The sequence below is a fragment of the Pogona vitticeps genome, chromosome 4 (genome assembly GCF_051106095.1).
Source record: "Pogona vitticeps strain Pit_001003342236 chromosome 4, PviZW2.1, whole genome shotgun sequence".
In the NCBI taxonomy this organism is placed as follows: Eukaryota; Metazoa; Chordata; class Lepidosauria; order Squamata; family Agamidae; genus Pogona; species Pogona vitticeps.
The window spans coordinates 219,701,994-219,723,882 of NC_135786.1; the positions used below are offsets into that span (position 1 = coordinate 219,701,994).

Sequence of the window (21,889 nt, forward strand, 5' to 3'; positions counted from 1 at the left end):
TTCAGTACCTTGGCCAACTTCTGACTGCCAAATGTTTAACAAGATAATTTTTCTGTTGTGCTTATCTTTTACCCCGGCTTTGGTTTGTGGTTCTTGGGTTTCTAGTAAAATAGATCCAACAAGGCTAAGTCTACCTTCAATAATACATACATCCTTTAGAAACAAAACACAAAGGAAAAAAAAACCCAACCACACCAGGGCATTTTCAAACACATTTCATTCAGTGGGTGAAGCATGTCATCTGATCTAGGGGGCTTTCAGGGAAGAAAGTGTATACTGTACATGTACACATATATTGTGGAAGAGGAAACTGTATGATTCTCTTTCTTCCACCAGCAGAAGGGAAATCTGCAGACTCAGGAGGATACATTTCTGGTTTTCAGTTTCTCCTACTCTTCCTGCTGCATCTCCCCATGGCATACAATTCTGGAAGACAGACAGGTTGCAGGAGAAAGAGTCTATGCATGTGAATGCTGAGAGAAGGAAGAGAAAGGAACAATTTGTTCTCTGACAGATCTTAAAATCCAAGCCAGAACTCTTTAACTACTGTAATGTGTACAATGACAATCCAAAACTCCACTTTTATTCTCCTAATACTTCATGTTCTAAAGGCAATATTTACCCTCCATTAACTATCTTCATTTTAAAATACTGTACTGCATTCAAATAGTTCTTCTTCAAAATATGCAGGCAACAGCATGGGTTGAAGCAGGTATCTTATAAAAATACTTTTTATCCTACCTAGGATATACATTTCTCTCTAGTTGACTGAAGGCCATCTGGGTAAGGACACTGTTCTTAGATGCAGTGGAATGCTAAGGCACACTGTTATCTGGTTTCTTGTATCTAACAAGTTTGTCAATTCTGCTTCATCTTCTGCAGTCAATTGTTAATTTACCTGCAGCCAACTGTGGCTGCACACATGGATCATCTTCCCTGTCCCACTAAAGGAATGGAGAAGAATATACTATACAATATGCATTTAGCCACAGGAAAAACTGCATTTCTGTCACAGTGGCCAGTTTGTGATAAACATGCACATACAAAGAATCCTAATTAAGCATCAGCATCTGCAACAAATAATTTTCAGTGTTTCACTGTGTTTTAGAAAAATATCTCATACCAAATTAGGTAATCTGTCTACCTCAACATTTATCTACATCTGGGATAGAGAACCCATGGACCTCTAAATGTCTTTGGACATCACCAATCTCCTATTTTTGGTGTTACAGGCTGTCAAGTCATCTCTAACATACAGCAGCACTATGAAGGAACAATCTCCAAAATGCCCTGTTCTCAACTGCCCTGCTCAGCTCTTGTAAACTCAAGGCTGCAATTTCCTTTAGGAAGTTAATGCATCTCATAGTTGGTCTTCCTCTTTTCCTGCTGCCTTCAACTTTTCTCAGCATTATTGTCTTTTCCTGAGAATCCTGTCTTCTCGTGATGTGCCCAAAGTAAGACAGACTCAGTTTCAACATTTTTTGCCTCCAAAGATAGTTCAGGTTTGGTTTGATCTAGGACACACTTGTTGTTCTCCATGGCAGTCCAGAGTATCTGCAAAGCTCTCTTCCAGCCCCACATTTCAAACAAATCATTCTTTTTCCTGTCAGCTTTCTTTACTGTCCAGCTTTCACACATTAGCTCCAGCCAAAAGTCAAACATCATGGCAGCTGTAATCTAACAGCATGTGAAGGGCCACACGTTTTCTGCTTTGGGTCTACGCTGACCCCCAGCTGCTCTCCAAGGTTTTAGACAGCTGTCATTCCGAACTGCTATGATGAGATGTGGGAGGGGAAGGTGCAACCTGCTACACACCAAGCACACCCTCTACCACTGAAATATTGCCTCTCCTCTTAAAAAAAGGAAAGTGTTAACTGAATTTTCTTCTCACAAGACTTTAAAGGGGAGGAAGAGAAAGCAGGATGGGAAGGGAGGGAGAGAGAGACAGCACATTTTAAGAGAAATGTCTGTTATTTTTCAGAGTACAATAAAATAAAGAATCAGTGTTTTGAAATGGCTATGGCAGGAGATAAAAGTACAAAGCAGACTTGTGAAAACTAATCTTCTCAAGTGTCTTAACTGGCCTTAAAAAAAGAAAGAAAGAAAATAAAAGCTAGAACACAGATAGCTGAAAGAGAAATACTAAGGACAGCACTAAAATACTTCTCTAACTTTCAACAAGTGAATTTAGGGGAGAAAAGTGTTTTGATAAACAAAACCATCAACAAAAACACTGTTCATTTTTATATGCTTCAGATGAACACATAGCAACAGAAAGCATAGAAACAGCTCTAATTTCTGATCTTGAATAGGACACTCTGCAATACAAGAGTTAGGCTATGTAAAGGTTTATAATGAGAAAAAGAGCAGTGAGTTATAAAACCTGGAAGAAATATTACCCTTTGCATATAGATCAAAGCCTGTAAGATGGCAATAGGGTTATTGTCATATGGAGGGTGACTCTGAAAAGCAGATTATACTCAGTAACATGGTGGAGCATCAGTCCTACAATACTGGCAGTGATTAGTTTGATGGATGTAAAAAAGTTCTGGGAACATATTTGGCCATGCCAGCTTAATAAAACCAGCACATTCAGATGTTTCAAAGTACAAGACTTCAGGGAGAAATTGCAATTCAAGTTTGATATTTCCTACAGTTTTCTATGGTTGGGAAAATAAAGCAGGACTAGATTTGATTTGGACCAGCAGGGTTTTGTTACTGGATCTAGATCTACTAATGTCACTTGTCCTATTCATTTTAATGGGTCTGCTAAAGCACAACTAAATCTGCCTTATGTTCTACATTAATAAAACACAAGTCATTCTAGAAGGGACAGTGTCCCTTCTTATGCAAAATAGACTTTCTTTTAGATTAAAATGATGATTGGGCTGGGGCACCTCCCTTATGAGGAAAAGCTACAGTGTTTGGGGCTCTTTAGTCTAGAGAAAAGGTGCCTGGTGTGGGGGGGACATGACTGAGACACATAAAATTATGCAGGGGATGGATAAAGTGGACAGAGGGAAGCTCTATTCCCTCTCACACAATACCAGGACCAGGGGGCATCCACTCCAATGGAGTGTTGGGAGTGAGAACAGACAAAAGAAATTATTTCTTTACCCAGCGTGTTGTTAGTCTATGGTACTCCTTGCCACAGGATGTGGTGATGGCATCTGGCCTAGATGCCTTTAAAAAGGGATTGGACAAATTTCTGGAAGAAAAGTCCATTGCACACTGGGAAACGTAACTGAGGTGGTTTTCTTCACTATTTGAACTCAGTGCAACCCCCTCCCCATTGCTAACAAAATGTCACTCAAAGAGGCTTGTCCCCACAGGCATTTGTCTCACCGTTTAGTGTGGGGATGGGTCAGGTTGGTCCACACCTTGTTCCGGTGAAGACCAATCTGCCCCAACCTGCATCTTTTTGAACTCCGGCCAGGAGTTTCTACTGTTCTGAAGTGGGTTGGAGGGCTTTACTTTAATCCATTTCCAGTGACTATGGATGCTTGAAACGGATGAAACCAGAGCCTTGCATCTCCTTCTGGTGTGCTGTGCTATAGTCTGTTCAACATCAAAAAGTTGTGGCCAGAGCATCAGAAACATCTCAGCAAAGAACTGACCAAATCATCCATTCTCCCAGCATTGGAGCGAGGAAAGGAATCTGCACATCTGCCAGGATTATCACCTCCTGCTTTGGTGGGCCCAAAACTAGGGGGGGTAACCAGATGTCCACTGTACGTGCTTTGCCAGTGGCACACTCACTATAATGAGCGTGACAAGTGAAAACATGGAAGCCCGTATGTCATTATAACATGGTTTTTCAACAACTGTTCCCAGCAACATGGGAAAACCATACCTTAAAGCGGCATAGCTTTACTTATTCAAGAGAGGTTTTGTAGTTCTACATCCACTCCACCCTGACTCAACAGCAGATCAGATCCCAGTCTGGCATGAAAGAAAGAGGGCCTCCTTGTTCCCTTTCCTTCTGCAGACTGCCTGAAATCCTCTCAACCCTAGGGGGATCTTAGACAATAACAGGATGAAGTGTAGGATGTGGCTCGGGACTAGAGAAATCACTCAGAATCAGATTCTACTCATGGGAAATGCACTGTACTTGATATTAAGCTATTTCTCTCACAATCAATAGGCTGTAATGCTGCGAACAAGTGTCTCCCAGGCCTCACTGAGTCTTTTCATGACATACAGGGGACTACGATAGGGAGCCAGATAATTCAGTTACACAAGGCTTCCTACCTCCAGCATTAGATTCAAACCAGTATCCCACTGCTTCTTTCCATAAACAGCTATTTAAATCTTCCTTTTTTTCCAAACAAAGCTCGATTTCATCTGAACCACAGGGGCTAATGTACGTACAAGGGTGAAAAAGTCAGGGAAAGCACTGGAAACCTTTCTGGGCACATATGGTTAATTTTGCACCACACCTAAGCAATGTTCCCTCTAAATTCCCACCCCTCTCGCATGCAATCCCGCCCCTCTGCATAACTCCATCCCCTGCTCAGGGTTCCGTCACAGCTGGAACTGAAAAGGCTGGAAACGATTTCTGTGGGTGCGCAGAAGGAGGAGGAAAGCTCTGCACAAAGGGGGCCAGAGTCACACGTGCTTGTGCAGCTGCACACCTTAGTGGGAATTTTGCACCTAAGTGAAGGAAGAACTATGAAGATGGCAGGACACAGATGCACCAGCAACTAAGGTGGAGAAGAGAGGGAGATACATATTTATCATTACAGCTTCCAGAATCCCCCAACCACTAATGCCATATCCATTCCATGAGTTTTGCAGGCATAACACCAAGAACAAGAGCAGACTGCAGAACTGCAATAAATACCTCTTGTCTTTAATTACCCATGTGGAGCTTTCATGATCGATTGATGAAAAAAGGGTTCCTTCTAATTCAGGAGAAAGAGGATCTTTCAGTGCTATGTTAAGATGATCTGGAGAAAAGCGTATCTGGATGTCCTCTTTGGTGAAGTCTTCAGGCAGGCGAAAAGTGATGGTCAAATCATCTTCAGTCTGTTGCCAGTAATACAGTGGCTCTGTAAATGGGAACATTAAAATGGAATACAGAATGGGTTACAAAGTACAGTACCAAGAACACTTGCTTGAAGATTTGTTCTGTTCCATGTCTCTGGTATTCTCCTTTGCAACGCAACAAGACTCACAAACAATAATCACAGAAGGATGAGCTAACTTCAACCCCCCCCAAACCCCCACATCTAATCAGAATTTCAAATTCTTACATGCAGTTTCAGTCATCCTAGCAAAACTGTATTCATTTCTGATTAAGTTTCTAAATGAAATCAAATTAGTCTCTTTTAAGGTAATTTTACTGATTGCATGCTGCCTTGAGATCTGTTGATCCAGGGCGGATTATAAATAAATAGATAAACAAATAATTTGTGACAATACTGCTCAGAAAGTGGTGAGTTTTGCATAAATCATCATTCTTCCCTATGCAGAAATTCTGTTAGAAATGCTAAGATATTTCTTGCCACTGAAGAAAAGAACATTGTAACTCCTTGTCTTTGCATGTGATAAAAAGGCAGACAAAGATTTTTATTACTATCCTGGTGTAACTTAATTCTCCCCATGCCCTATAACACAGGGAGAGAGGACGGTATCTATCAAGAGAGAGGATGGTATCTGTCAAGAGGCACGTCACAGCCTAAGGGTATGTCACTGGAAATTCACAGAAGGGAAAGGGAAACTAAACACACATTTGTTATTTTTGGAAGCAACTGCTTGCATATTTCCAGGTTGTTGTTGTTTATTAAACTTATATATCGCCCATATGGAATGTGTCTACTCTGGGTGGTATACACAAAATATAAGAAATAAACTAAGAAGGTATAAATTACCTAAAGATTCAACCCAAATTAACAGCAGAATCCAAAATGGAAAAAGAAAATACAAATAAAAATAGGCTAGGTGATGGCTGTAGAGAAGGCCTGCCTGCATAGCCATGTCTTCAGATTGGTCTTAAAGGCCCTCAGCGAGGGGGCCAGGTGGATCTCTGCAGGTAAATTGTTCCAGAGATGAGGGGCCACTGCCAAGAAGGCCTGGTTTTAAGCTTTTCCCTTCAGACCTCTCTTGACATTAGGCCCCTCACCCACCCGGCCTGACTGGAATGTGTGATATGGACAGAACTAGGTGGAAGAAGGCGCTCTGCCAAGTATCGAGGGCCTAAATCATTTAGGGCTTTATATATAATAGTCAGCACCTTGAAATCGATGCAGAAGCAAACAGGTAGCCAGTGTAAGGTGGCCAGTGTGGGGGGTATATGGTAAAATCTTTTCACCCCTGTTAATAGCCTGGCCACCGTGTTCTGGACCATTTGAATCTTCTGCATCAGTCTCAAACAAAGCCCCACGCAGAGAGTATTACAGTAGTCTATTCTTGAGACTACGAGTGCATGGACCAATGTGGTATGCGCTCCCACGTCTAGATAGGGTAGATAGCTGGGCAATCTGCCAAAGATGTAAGTGGGTGAACCAAACCACGGACGCTACCTGGGTTCCATAGTGAGTGCTGGACCAAGATGGACCTCCAGACTGCTAACTGCATTCTTTGTGGTGAGAGTCGCACCCCCCCCCCCAAGAGAAGGAGTTCCCCAAACCACTGACATTGGGGACGCCCACCTGCAAGACCTCCGTCTTGTCTGGGTTCAACCTCAGTCCATTCAACTGCATCCATTGTAGGATGGCCTCCAGGCAGTGCTCAAGGGACGGAATGGGATCCACTGCAGATGGAAGAAAGGAGATGTAGAGCTGGGTGTCATCAGCATATTGGTGACACAAAGCTCCACATCCCCGGATGACACCCCCCCCAGTGGCCTCATGTAGATGTTAAACAGCATTGGGGAGATGACTGAACCCTGTGGAACCCCACCACTGAGGGACCACAGGGACAATACATATTCCGCAATCTGGACTCTGAGGATGGGTTTCCAAGAAAGACCAGAACCAAGCAAGAGCAAGGCCACCCCCCCTCAACTTGGAGAGCTCCCCAGGAGGATATCGTGGTTGATGGTATCAAAGGCAGCCAAGACATCAAGGATGACGAGCAAGGTCATTTTGCCCCTGTTGGCCTCCCTAAGTAGGTCATCCAGCAGAGTGACCAATGCTGTTTCCATGCTGTGGCATGACCTGAAACCCGACTGAAATGGATCCAGGGTGTTGGTTTCATCCAAAAGTGCCTGAAGCTGATTAGCCACCACCCTTTTAACTACCTTGCTAAGGAAAGAAACATTGGCGACGGGCCTATAATTGCCCATGTTGTCTGCCGCCAAGCTTGGTTTCTTCCTAATGGGCCTAATCAGCATTTAGTTAAGGGCAAGAGGAACCTTGCCTTCAAGAAGAGACCCATTTATTATTTCAATAGATCATTCGGTTATCACCAGCCTGGCAGCTTTGATTAGCCAGGCTGGGCAAGGGTCAAGAGAGGAGGTGGTGGCTTGGCAGCGACCGAGGACCTTGTCCAGCTCTGCGGACATCACAGGTTGAAACTGAGTAAAGTGGTGCCTCGACTTACGAACTTAATCTGTTCCAGAAGATGGGTCATAACTCGAAATGGTCGTAAGTTGAAGCACCATTTCCCATAGGAATGCACTGAAATGCAATTAATCCGTTCCGGCTGAAGAAAAAAACACACCCCCAAACAAACAAACAAAACACTACAAGACCCACTGAAAATGCGATTAAACCGTTCTGGCCAAAGGAGGGAAAAAAACAAACCAGAAAACCAGACAAACCCTGCAAGACCCATCAGAAATGCAAAAATAAATAAATAAATAAATCAAAAAGCAAACAGAGACTGCAAGACCCATCGGAAATGCAAAAAGAAAAACTCAAAAAGCAAACAAACCTTGCAAGACCCATCAGAAATGGAAAAAAACACACACCAAAAATCAAACTCTGCAAGACCCATCACAGCATAGAAACATAACACCACCACCCATCCCAAACCCATGCTGCAGAACCCACCCAGAACAGCTAGTTTTTAAAAAGTAGAAAGCAGCACCTTACCAGGCAGTCTGAAGCTGAACGCACACTCTCTAACTGCTGGGGCGAAAGAGGTACAAAGAAACAGCCTCTTCGCCACCAATGGTTAGCAATTTGAATTCCCTGCCTTTTTTCTGGTTGTAACTTGAAGCTCAGGTCGCAAGTAGAAGCAAAATTTTGCGAACGGAGCTGGTCATAACTTGAAATGGTTTTAAGTCGAGACGGTCATCAGTTGAGGCACCACTCTAATTCTCAATGGACAAGGCGCTGTGCTGGATGTCTCAGCTTGATCCACTGTTTTCAAATAGGGTGCAAGATCCCGGTGGATGGCCTCCACTTTTGATTTAAAAATGCTGCAAATTGGTCACAAGAAATGCTAGATGGAGGCCAATCATTGTGGCCAATTCCGCACAGATGGTGTACTATACAGAAAAGTTTTGCCTGCTGATTGGATGCTTCAATTTATTCGGACACTTGGATGCTTCAATTTATTCGGACAGTGAAAAAAGCTTTTCTCGCAGCCTTTACCTTGGCAAGGTAAAGGCTAAACACGACCTTGGCAGCTTTTAAATTGGTTTCCATCAGGTTCTGCTTCCAAAACCTCTCTAGCCTTCTCCTATTCTGCTTCATAGTCCACAACTGCTGGTTATGTCAGGATGTGTGTGAAATAAATCACTTTTAAGTAGTTATAGCAGAATACCGAAAAGAAAATTTATGCTTTCTCTTCTCTGGACAGCAGTGAAAAATAAGATGCAGCAAAAAGTTTTGCTCTGAGAGATTAGAACAATAGAACTCAGAGAAATTGTCTTTCTCCAGCGAAGGCTTTTATCTTATAGTTTCAGGAAAATATTTACAGCATTTTATATACAACAAACGAATAGCATAACGTGCAGAACTTCAAGCTCCACCCACAGGAGCATGGTACTGACTTGCTTATTTTTATACACAATATTACTACCAGGATTGCATCAGATGCACAGTGACTCAGCAGAGTTCCACTACACATGTCCATCATTGTCATGACTTTTCTTAAAGACAGAATATTCTCCAGTATTTAGATCAATACTCTTGACAGGTTAAAACTAAGGCGCTGGTCGGGATCTGTGGCAGACAAGGCGTTTAGGAGCAATCGTGTCTACAGCCCTGGCAGCGGCGGCATACCAGCAATCCACAAGGGCCTTGACAGGAGCGGCAGCTAGGTCAGTTGGAATCCCACGCATGGCATCCTGGAATCCAATAGCCTGATAGGGCAGACCATGAAAATAGATCTCTGCTCCCCATGGGAAGGGAGGGCTACAGTGAGGCTGTATTTTATCAGGAGGTTTCATTTTATCTTGCCTTAGTCAATATAGCGCACAATGGACAGAAACACTACTAAGATTCCTGTTAATACTAGAGCTTATGCATGCGGTGGGGCATGGTTCTGATACATGCCAGCAGAATACATATAAGAAAAGTAGGCACATTGTTCTCACCACTAACAGACAGCATCGTGTCCATCATAGATATGTCGTGATCATGTCCAATCTGCAACATCTCTTTTCCCACTTTTTGCTAGAGAAGGAATCATGTCAAAACCTTGTGTTCCTCCAGGTTTGATTTTAAGAAGCTTTCCTTCCTAGTTCTCTCTGGACAACCCTGACATGAATACCTGTACTAACTACATCTGAATCTTTTTTTCATAGGAAAAAAAACATACTGTATTACTGAAATACAGACCTTTCCAAATGCATAGCCCACATGTCTTTGGCTTTAGGATGAAACTTGAGGCTGGATATGCATTACAAGGTACCTCATGTTTTAATCTGATTTTCAGTTAAAAACAATGATCACCACCGATTTACCCATGGAATTATTTTTTAACTAGAACTCAATAAATTAAAATTCTACCTAAATATGGAAAATAAATTCTACCTAAATATGGAAAAGCATAACTTAAGAGAACTCAAAAACAAAATGAAACAAAATAAACTGTGTGTGCATTTTAATTTGTTTGTACTACTCTTTTTAGTTCAGTATTTTGTGAATGTATCTGTATTTGTACTTTCTAATTTGCTAGCATTATGTTTGTTAAACTAACACTCTGTGTACGTACACATTTCTATTTGTATTTCTGTTTTAATTGTAACATTATTGTTGGCTGAATGACCAAAACAGTTGAATCAACAATAAAGTAATATGCATTCATTCAATAAAACAAAACCGAGTGCACCATGTTAGATTATCCTGCAGTGCTGTCAGCCCAGCACTCCAACTGCTCTTTGTGGTTTCAGAAGTGAACACTGCTTCGTATAATCAATTATGTGAAATGCTGCAATGTGGAGAAGGGAAGCTGTAGTTTTTGAACCTCTGCATGTTGTCAGCACATGCCTTGAGGCACCACCTTGTGAGTCTGCCATACGCTGAGGCGGTAATCCTCCATATCCTGCAGCAATAGCTAGCAAGCTGTTAAGCTTTTCAAACTAACTGTACGCTACTCATTTATGAAGTTGATTTTTCCCACAAATAAATTTAAAAGTATATTACTAACATCTACCAACTGTACTGAATATGCAACACACATCCAATATAATTGGTAGATTTTAACACAAATGGTAAAACTTCAAATTGGGTCTCCTTGCTGAAAAACAAACACTGTGTGTTGTCAGGTTTGTTGGTCAGATGTGCAAACCAACCAAAATTTGGTTAACCAAATCTTAGACTTAATGCTATGAGTGAATGGTTTACATTCAACAAATTCTGCTTGCTAAGAAGAAGCCAGTCATCATTCAAGCTTTTGTAACCTCTTAAGCTAGACCAATGTAAATCACTTACCTTTGAAAGATGCCTGCATCTACATTTGAAAATGTAATTCAACACTGATGCAGCTTCCTATAATCTTGGCTTTATGAGTGCAGACTGTGGCACATAAAGCCTTAACCTGATGAGGTCCACCATATCTGGAACTCTCTATAAAGGAGACAGTCTCCTTGAACCTTTTTTGCAACTGATTATTTGCAAAGGTTGGGACTTTGGACCAGCTATATGTTATATTTTTCTTATTGAGATACTCTTTAAGTGTGCTTTTAATTTTACAGTATTCTATTTTAACTAAAGGGCATAAGTTGCACTTAATCATGTATTTTCTTTCATTTGATAATACTCTGAATTGTCTTAATTCCCATTTCCAGGAGAAAAGCAAGTTATAAACGCTATATCTGCATCTATCCATGAGAAGAAATACATCACAACCTCTAACTATCATAATCTTTCCTTTAAAACATGCATGTCAAATGAAGACTGCAAGGGTGAGACTGAGTTCTTAGTGGCTGTCCTCATTTGCCCTAGTGATACAGTGGAACTAGAAGCTTAAGATCATCTGGAAAATCCTTTTCATGGCCTGGAATAGGGCAACACAAGGTTGTTGTTTTAATTCTGCATGACTGCACAATCTGTTCTTTAATATGGCACGGATAATGAACTATCAGAACCTACTTTTAAAAAAGGTAAAGGCTTCTGAAATGTGGATTTATTACAGATGCTAACAATTTCTTAGAATGAGATGGTGACCAAAAAAGAACTGCTAAAGTGAATGAATAAAGATCAAGAAATCATAAAACACGTCCAAAGCAGAAAAATAGAATATGATAGCTATACAATAATATATTAATTACAGCTGACCATTCATGGGAAAAGAAATGGGAAAAGCAGCAAAGTAAAACTTCTTGACTGCAAATCTTTAGAGACAGGTCCAGATGCAACACATTCAACCTTTTGAGGAAAGGAATGGGAAGATGTATAACTGTAAACCCATTTTTTTTCCTGTTGAAGTTTCGGATCAGGACATATTGAATAACTAGGGTCTGGAATGTAACATTACCTTTTCTCTTTTCTTCTGCTTTCTCCTTTTCACTTTCATCCTGCTTATTTTCATCACTCCGTGCAAATGCATAAGGCTTGTAGGAAATGACCATTAGCCCATCACCACTTGGCTCTAGGGCAGCATAATGAGGAACGGACTTTCCTTGAAGAACTCGTCTCTTGACGATTTCGTATCCTTGATCACCTAATCAAAAGAAAACCAACACCTGAATTTGTGGATTCCCTCATTTCTCAGAAAACACTCATCTACAACTGATGAAACTGATTTGTTTTAGAACCAGGTTGCTGGCTAAAAAGCCTTGATAACCTGAAACTTCAATGCATGTCCTTGCCTAACAAAAAAAATGTCATGTTTCCTAATTTACAGATTGTGATGGAATCATTCTAATGTCCTAAAAAGAATTAAAATTCACCTAGTCATAGGTTCCAAGTGTGCCACTACGACAGGATGAAACAAACCAAATGGAGAACACACTCTCTCTTATATATTTCTGTTCAAGCAATCTTTGAGTACAGGTGTTCGTGCAACCGCCACGATTCTTATTATGTGTAGGGTTATTCCTTTACGCAAATGGTCTCCTACACACAATTCTAACCCCTGCTGCTTTTTATATTGCCTGTACACTCACTCACTCTTGTGCTCGGCTCCTGGTTGGCATGAATGACATCATAGCAGTCCAAAAATTCATGGAAACTCCCTCTCACCTTTACATGTGCAGCGTGGTGATGCCTGATCGCTCCTGGTGGCTGCAACAACAACTAGAAAGGAACTATAAAGCTTCATTCTCATTTGATCTGTTAAGTGTCCCAATAAACCATAAAAAACAGCCATGGTTCATGGACCCACTCCTTCAGCATACTGGAGCAACTGAGTAGTGTGGACCATGGTAATCCAGGGCTCCCTTTGACACCCACCTTGTGAAATGAATGAGGCCACTGTCTCATTCTCTCTCACGGGTCAAATTTACTGCAAAGCCCCTCCATTCTATTGAAGTAAAATGCTGTTGCAAGTGGAGCAACTGAGCAGCATGAATTGTACGTTACAGTTCTCTCCCCCCATCATCCTTTGGGCCTTCCTTCCTAAAGGCTTTCCCCTGCCGGAAGAACATTATTAATTTATTAAGAGTTTGGGTCTCCACACTCTCTCAGAAAAAAAAACATAACTAAAATGATCAAAAGGGAAGGTTCCTTTTAATAACTTTCTTTGCCCTCAATTTCTCCTTATAGAAAACAACAACAGTATTACGCACTGCCCCCTCTTGCACCCATTGCTCAAGGGATCTTCCTTCCATCAGCGGGCAAGATTCTTTCCACTGAGGACGCGACCCTTTGCAGCAACTCCATCAAAAGGAGAGATACTCTTTGCTTTTGTTCTGACTATACTCCTCTTTTCCTCCAAAGAGTTCTAGGCAGCATAAACAGCTCTCCTCCACCTCAGTTTCATCCTCCCAAAAACCTGATGAGGAAGAATGGCCAGTTTAAGGTTATCAGTGAGTTTCAAGGCCAAGTGAGGATATGAACCAGGTCTTTGGAGTTCCAGTCTCATACTGCAGCCATGGCATCACAGTGGTGCTCTTCTGTCATGCCTAGTTCTTGTTAAATGGGGAAATAAATGTGGGTTCCACTGCCTGGTTCAAATACAAGTAGTACGCCTCATTCTCAGTAGGTTTTAGCTAGTTTCCTGCAGACATTCAGCAGGACTGGCCTGAGAAATACATTCTCTGCACCAAGAAAGAGTGGTTAGACTGAGTTGGAGGAACATTTTCAGCCCAAAAAATGGGGACCAAAAGACCAGCACATTTTAGCTTTCTGTTTTACAGTAAACTACTAAAATTACATTAACACAATGATAAAAGAAAAATATAAAACAAACAAAAAAAAGCTACATACACTAATATATTCTTGTGCATCCTTCACCATTGGAGACTGTTTCTCTATTAACATATCCTTTTAAAAAATTAATTGTTTGTTTGTTTTTAGTTATTGTGTTATCTAGAAGAGGGAGGTTGAAGATTTGAGAGCCACCATGTAACCAAGTGTAAATAAAGTTGAACTCTGTTTGCAACATTATAATAAAGATCATTTTTCTTTTCTTTCAATCTTAAAACCGCTTGGGCTCATATGTTTTGGCTGAAGGCCAGCCTATTAAAAGGGTATTTTAAATGTGATTAGCCTAGGTGAGGTCGGTCACAGTACAGAAGACTACACGGTCACAATTCACAACACAGCCTTGTCAATCCTGCAAGAAGTTCCTCCTGCAGGTTGAAGGCTCACAACAAAGTGTACATATTTGTTTCTCAATCCTGGATTCATCTGAACACACTCCCTTGCTCTCAATGTGGTGAAAGCAATTAGTAAAACTGGCAAGGCTCATGGAGATATTTAACTGCAAAAGTTAAATATCTTTGGAACAGAAATACTGTAGAAAAGAAAAACATAAGACAGAGATGGAGATAGATTGATAAATTATGATTATAGGAACATTTTTCTTCCAAAACAAATCCATGAGCAGAACTTTTCAGAAAGCTAGAATATTTTCTACTTGTCTGAATCAGTCACATATTAAATATTATGGTGGAAAATGTTGAATTCATTTTGCTGTTCCCAAAGAAAAATGGTAACAATGAGAACTTTCCCTCTGCTGTCAGCAGTTTCCTCCCGTATTTTTTGTTTGTAATTCAGAAAGGTTCATAAACATTTTTAAACTAATGGAATCAGATGGGCACGTAAACTTTTATCTCAAAGTTCTTTCCAACAGGATGTAAACAATTCTAGAAGGTGACATAGCACCTTGACAGCATGGAGGATCATTGCCTTGATATTACTTTGTTTAATCTTTACGGATCTCTCTCTCTCTCATTTAAAAGATATGATGCTGAGATGAAAAATGCTATTTAAGGAAGAGAGGTACCAGCAGGGAAGCAAAATGCCACAATACTTTTCTTATGGATAGTATTTTATTGTTTTTTCATATGTTGTTAATTGTGTCCGTTTCCCATAACTGAGCAAAAGGGATCACATATTTTGAACTAAAAAATGACAGAATGAATGCCATCTAGCTGCAACTGGTCATAACTCCTGAAAGTGGAACTAGCCAAGCACAATACTGGAGAAAGCTGCATTGGCACGTCAAGCAAGAGGTCCTGTAAGCTATTATGATTCACAGTTCTGCAGATCTGCATCAGATCTTCTAGCTGGCTGTGGAGCCACAGCTTGGAAGTTCAATTACTGACTGTGCCTCCTTGGAGCAGAGCCAGCCTGGTGGCTTTGGGCAAGCTGCACAGTGCCCCTCAGAGGAAGGGAATGGGTAACCACTTCTGAGTACTCTTTACCTAGAAAACTCTGAAAAGAGTCGCCGTAAGTCAGAATTTACTTGACGGCATACGTTTGTCAGCTCTTGCAAACTGAATAGCGCCGCTAATTATAACTTTTAGAAGTCATTAATTCAGATGAGGACTACAAGTCGGACACAGCTCGACAGCACTTAACATTAACTATCCACAAGTGAGACCTGCAATAAAATATTGCAGTATGGATGACTCTTATTCAGGGTACTCTATTGCATAGACATTCCTTCCCAGTCTTCCCACTTCTACAAATCCTGGGTTAATGTTGCTGGGACCGGTGTTGTCATGGCTCAGGATCAATACTCAGAAAACTGAGAACAGGTGGGAAGGCAAAAGAATGAGTGAGTAAGCAAGACAGAGAGGGAGCAGATATACAGTGGCTTGCCAGATGTGACCAGGTGCTTCTCCTTCTAGCACAGGGATTCTTCACATGTCTTAGACTTGAGTTCTCAGAAACCTCAGCCAGTATGGCCAATGGTCAGGAACGGCAGAAGATGAGTTCCAAAACCAAAGGCTAAGAAACACTGGTCTACCCAGTAGGTAAAACCACTGGAACACTGACTTCATTCAATATATATACATTTATGAGTCTCTTCTTCACAATCAAGAATGGTGAAACCAATGCAAATACATACCTTCCTTAGACCTTTTTGCAATTGTAACCCATTCCAAGGATACGTGGAAGCCACTGCCTTGCACATCCGATTCATCTTTTTCTACTCGTAAGAGTAACACACCAACTGAATGTATATCTGACTGCAGGAAGGAGATGCTGTGAACTATAATGAAGGGACTTTCAAATTCTTCACTGAATAGTATCTGGGGGAGAGAAAGATTCTTTGTGAGTTACTGAGTGATGTTTTCTGAATGCATAAGACATGCTTCAAATAGAACCTAAAACTAAGGGCCAGAAGAAGAAAATAGGAGAGGGGAAGAGATATAGCTTTGGTTTCAAGCAGTCAGGGATCCTGCTTTGGATGGCAGCTTTTGATATGCTATAGTACCTAGTTTCAAACTGAGGTTTCAGATAAGTATCTACCTTTTGGAATATACTGATGAGACAAAGACAAAAGTCACACGTCCAAGACATTCAGCCAGGATTAGTGGAATTAGCAGAATGATTGCTAGAAGTATTTACACTTCTAAAACTGTGCAGTCATTGTTCACCCAGTAGCATACCATTTTCCTAAGCTTTCACACCTACATTTTTTTATCCTGTTGTCCATAAATTTCATGTCTATATATCAGTTGCTCATTTATTTCAACTTTCTAAGGAATGACTAGGCAATATATGGCCTACACACCAGATGTCATGGTGCTGGAGAGATTCTACATTTTCATGCCTCGTAATTAGTAGGAAGGTGTGCGGAATGAACATGAGATGCCACCAACAGTCAACTGAAGTCAAGTAGTTTACAGTCAAAAACAAGTAGAAGAACAGACTTAAAGTTTGATTCATAGTAATGCATAGAATAAAGATGTAGACCTTCAGGACTACATGAGTAATATTTTGGAGTTTTGTGTATGTAAGAGAGAGACTCTCATTTCCTGTCTGCTGCTGTCATTTCATGTTAGAGGCTGGTATTCTGAACAGAAGCAGTGAGGTACCTTTAAGAAAAAAAAACAAGCTTCTGTCTGTACTATTCTAGATGAAGGGAACATACTGAAAGGCTTTGTTACAGCTAATGGCTATTGAAAACTGTCTCAGTAAATCAGATCAAGTTCCATCAACGCCAGCATCCTGTTGTCAACAGTGGTCAGCTAGTGACCTTAAGGACTCAAAGAAAGAGTCCAAAGACAATATTCTTCCTTTGTTTATCTCCATCTTCTGATAGTTTTGAACACATAGTTTTCATTTACCTAAACTGGCTACTGTACCTTGAATAAGTTCACAAAAGTTCTATTATCCATGGGTATTTGTCCTGATGTTCAATAAACAACAATATGATTTCAGCAGATAGAACCCGATTTGTTCCCCCCAGTATATTGGAAGCCGCTCAGAGTGGTCACATAGACCAGATAGGCGGGGTACAAATCAAATAAATAAATAAAGTTATTGCTAAAAACTGCTGACAGCGACACAAGAGACCATGCTGCAGCAGTGGCTGCTGCTGCTGCTCATGCAACTTGATGTAATGGTGGTGGAGATGATTCATCAGCCTGGACCTCAACTGGCAAGCCTAACCTAAGCCACCCACATACCATGCGGTATGCGGGTGGCTTAGCCATACCAACAGACCCATAATAGTCTGCCATATGAAAAAATGCCATCCCAGCACATTTCAATGTTTATGACTCGAGCTCTCAAAGACACACTGCAAATACTCTGTGAATAAACAGACATTGCAAACAACCCAATGTATTCTTTCAAAATACATCACCTGGTCAGGGTCGTACATGTTTACATCAACAAAGTGTAGAATCCGCAAGGGGAAAAGGCATTCCCCTTTCAAGTTCCACCTCACTCCAGAGGTAGATTTAGATATCTATTCCATTCTTAACATCTCCATTTTATGCACTTACACTGTTTCTGCTTCCAGGGTTGCTGTTAGGATTCGAAATGTGTTCAACATTATAAAGCAAGGGTGAGCAAACTGCGTCCTTAGGGCAAAACACAGTCCCCCTCAAGACTCCTGGGACACTCCTAGCCAACTTCCCTTCCTCACCCCAAAAAAGATAACCCCTGAAGTATTCCAAAGATTTTTTTAAACAAACAAACAAACAAAAAAAACCACCCTGTTTTTAAAACAAGAAAAGGGTTTCTAGCTGCTTCAGTTTCCTTTTTTGCAACTCTGGCCATCCACACAGCCCCTGGGGGGAAAAAACTGGCCCTCAGACCCACTGAAGTTGCCCGTCCCTGTTATAAAGCAGTAGGTAATTTGACACGCTGCCCTCACTACTATGCCTTTTGCCACTAAGCAAGAAAAGAAAAGTGTTATCATTTCTATGCTGGATTGTTCTGTCTCAAAAATGGTACAGACGCTCATTTGAGATTTCAGATTAATTTGCTCAGAAAGTGTGGGCTGTTGGGAAAGAAGGCAAAGAGGATCAGTCAATGTTCAATAAATCTACTTTTCACATCACATAATGATCAGTGCCCATTTAAAAGCAATTTGTGTTAACATGATGTTCACAATTTCCTCCTACTGTGCATATTACCATCTAACTCTCCCAGGGAATTCAGTTGCAGATTTACAACTTGAAAACAAACTCAAATTTTACATTTCAAGAAAAAGCTGACTTACTGAATTCCACTAAAAGTTACACATCAAAGACCAGGAATAACCCAGACACTTCTGAATGATGACACCCATTAATTTCTAAGGCGCATAACCCTTCAGAGTTAATGCATTTTTATTGGCCTCATTTCACTCCAAATGTCCTCTTATCATAAAGCCATTGACTTCATAATATACCATGTCATGAGAGAGCCTGTGGGGCAGTAGAAGACAAGTGGACATGCCTGCAGAAGATGCCAGGTTCAGACCCCAGCATCTCAGAGAGCAGGGATGAGAAACAATGGCTGCATGCCAGAGTAGGCAATATGAACCTGGAATGTCTGGCTCAAAACAAGGCAAATTCTTATATAAACATTTTAATGCTGGGATTTTTTTAAAAAAATCACTATTTCCAGTATTATATTTCTACAATACAGTGGTGCCTCGCATTACGACGTTAATTTGTTCCAGTGAAATCACTGTAGAACGAAAACATCGTAAAGCAATTTTAAAAAGCCCACAGAAATGCATTAAAACCCAGTTCATGCGTTCCTATGGGCTGGAAACTCACCGTCCAGTGAAGATCCTCCATAGCACGGCCATTTTCGCTGCCTGTGCAGTGAGGAATCCGTCCCAGAAAACAGCGGGCGGCCATTTTGTTTACCCAGCGGCCATTTTGAAACTGCCGATCAGCTGTTAAAAAATCATTGCTTTGCGAGAATCAGTTCCCGAAGCAGGGAACCGATCATCGCAAAGCGAAATTCCCCCATAGGGAACATCATTTTGTGATCACTTTTGCGATTGCAAAAACATCGACGTCAAGTGGCTTCGTCGTTAAACGGAGCACCCGTCCTGCGGGGCACCACTGTACTTTAGAAATTAACTTAAACTACAAGAAAGGGGGGGAAGTAATTTGAATCAACTCAAGTTGAAGATGGCTGCACTTTTCTGCACTTGCTATACTCCACTTTCAAGAGTCTCCGAAGCCAGCCAAATTTTGCATTGGCTATCAAACCTGACCAACCCACTTACAGAGGAACTCTTGGGTGCTTTTTAAGCCCACCCCCTTCTCCCCAGCAGTTCCAAGCTAGGCATACAACAGGGGAGACCACAGACTTCTCCCCCTTTACGTGAGGAACTCTTCACTGATTCCTGGATTCCCCTCAGGTTCAGTGCAGGGTGGAAGATATTCTCCACCTTTCTTCCAAGTTTGGAATTTTAAAAAAATTAATGGGTGTACTTGCTATTAGACCTCTGTCTAAATAACAGCTCCATGTTCACAGGCAGTACACCCAACTACCAGATGCAAAGAAAACACAAAACAGGCCAGCTGCTGATTTTTGCCCTGCTTGCTAGCTTTCCAGAGACTGGGGCATTCCCTCACCAATGAAAGTTTATAGCCTCAACTCTTCAAAGATTCAAATATTTTTAAAAGATTCCCTGATCTGGGAGATGTTTTTTGAGAAGTAATTTTACTTCCAGTCATTGGAAGGGCTAGCATATTTATTTGTTATTTGACTTACTTCCCACTTTTCACACGAGCCATTACCACGCTTGCCTGTTTGAATGAGATACAGTCTTCCTGTTCCATCTGAAAGCGTAGCCCAGGTGGAAGATGTGAAATGCACTGATGCACAAAGACGATTATCACAAGCAATCAAGTCTCGAGGAAGCCGGAATACTTCTCTTGGCTTTTTTAAGGCAGTGTCCTGTAATCAAGAAACAATGAAAGAGTTGACTGTTGATGAACAGTCCCCAGTTGAGGCCCCTAGGATGGGGATACCTTATGGAATAGTTTGAAGTATTATTGTAGATGGCAAGAATATGACACAAACCTGTTTTAGTCAATAGCATAACTCTACTCAAGATCCAAAATATAAATATGAGAAACTAGGCTTTGTGACATGTGTCTGCATAAATAACCTAACTGATTCCTGCAATCACCTCTTGGAACAGTAGTATTTCACCTGGTAAAAGAGACTCTGTAATGTTTAGCACTATTATGGGTAGCACAAGCTTTTGATTGAGCAATGAACATAAATAAATAGACTAACACTGTTGAAATCAACAAGAGTTTATGCTGGAGAGCTTAATATTATTATTAGCTTAAAAAGTTAACATCTGAGGAATTTACAATCTGCTGGATCACACAATTAATGGAAATAAGTAATGCATACTTTTCAAAGTAAAATGTGCACAATAAATGTTTAAATTCTAATTTATCTCTTTTTTTCCTTAGTTTATAAACAAAATAAGACAGGAGTCGGACACGACTTAATGACTAAACAACAAAAGACAGGAGTAAGGCACAGTCAGTGTAGGTGCACTGAGTAAACTGAACTTACAGAAGAGTTGAATAATCCCCACTGATTCAATGAGCCTGTGACTTTCAGCCAGTATGTATTAAATCAGTGGTTCCCAACCTTTGTTACTCGGATGTTTTTTAACTGCAACTCCCAGAAACCCCAGCCAGCACAGTTGGTGGTGAAGGCTTCTGGGAGTTGCAGTCCAAAACTCCTGAGTAACCCAAGGTTGGTAACCAGGGTATTAAATGACCCTAAGTATCATAGCAACTGAACTGGGCTAGATCCAACATGATGACGTTGGTAATGTTGAGATTTTCTTTCTCTCCCACTACCGCAATCTTTCACAATGCTGAAAACCTGCTTTGGAGAGTTTCTCTGCATGGTTTTAGGGTCTATGCTACAGAAGGGTGTCCCTCAACCGATCAGCAGAAACAACTTTGTGAAGGAGAGAGAGCCAGTGTGCCGTCCTCCAATGAACAGATCCCAGAGGGAAGTCGTGGCTGCGCAGAAGGCATATTGGTGGAGATAGATCAGGAGAGGGAGGAATGGAAAGGGTCACTGGAGGTGTGTCCGGCTGATGAGAAGGGGGAGGAGTTGGACCTTATTGTCTGGGAGGAGATTATAAAAGAGGAGGAAGGCGCACAAAGTTTTAGAATTGTAATGGGCGGAGAAAAGCCGGAGAAAAGAGACCAGGCTGTGCAAACCGAGCTAGGTTGCGGGCAAGAGAACTTACCTGGATTAATGAAAGACTTTCCAAACCTTCAGATTGGGGGAGGTTTGTTGCCAGAACCAAAAGACTCCCGCGTGAAAGGAGACCTACAGCCTCTAGAATGGACTGTGGTTGTGTACCCATGCAATCAGCATTGGGGGGAGAAGGGTGATCTGTCCCAGTCCCTCTTTACTCCATCCACCACACGAGGGGGACTGGGCAAGACACCCATGCTGTGGGACAGTCTGTGCCGTGAGGAGCACCCCACTAAGGCCTATGACAGATCGGGAGCAGTTTGGTCTGGCCCCTCTATAAGGAGTGATCTGAGAACACCTGATGTTAAAGTAAGGAGTTACAAGATTCTACCAGAATTAAGTTTAATGGACCCATTTGAGATTGTTGAGTTAAACTTGTTAAAGAATAAAAAGAGTAA

General features: G+C 41.3%; 1 protein-coding gene across 2 annotated transcripts in view; it reads right to left on the minus strand.

The window, feature by feature from the left end:
• The window catches only part of NUDCD1 (NudC domain containing 1), a 60,499-nt gene that overhangs the window by 30,761 nt on the left and 7,849 nt on the right, over positions 1–21,889 (minus strand). For both annotated transcript variants that reach the window (XM_072999260.2, XM_020783470.3), the window contains exons 3-6: positions 19,965–20,150; positions 15,859–16,042; positions 11,875–12,060; positions 4,844–5,051 (exon numbers count right to left, since the gene is read on the minus strand). In XM_072999260.2, the coding sequence (XP_072855361.2) occupies positions 4,844–5,051; positions 11,875–12,060; positions 15,859–16,042; positions 19,965–20,150 (764 nt within the window). The remainder of the gene's footprint in view (positions 1–4,843; positions 5,052–11,874; positions 12,061–15,858; positions 16,043–19,964; positions 20,151–21,889) is intronic.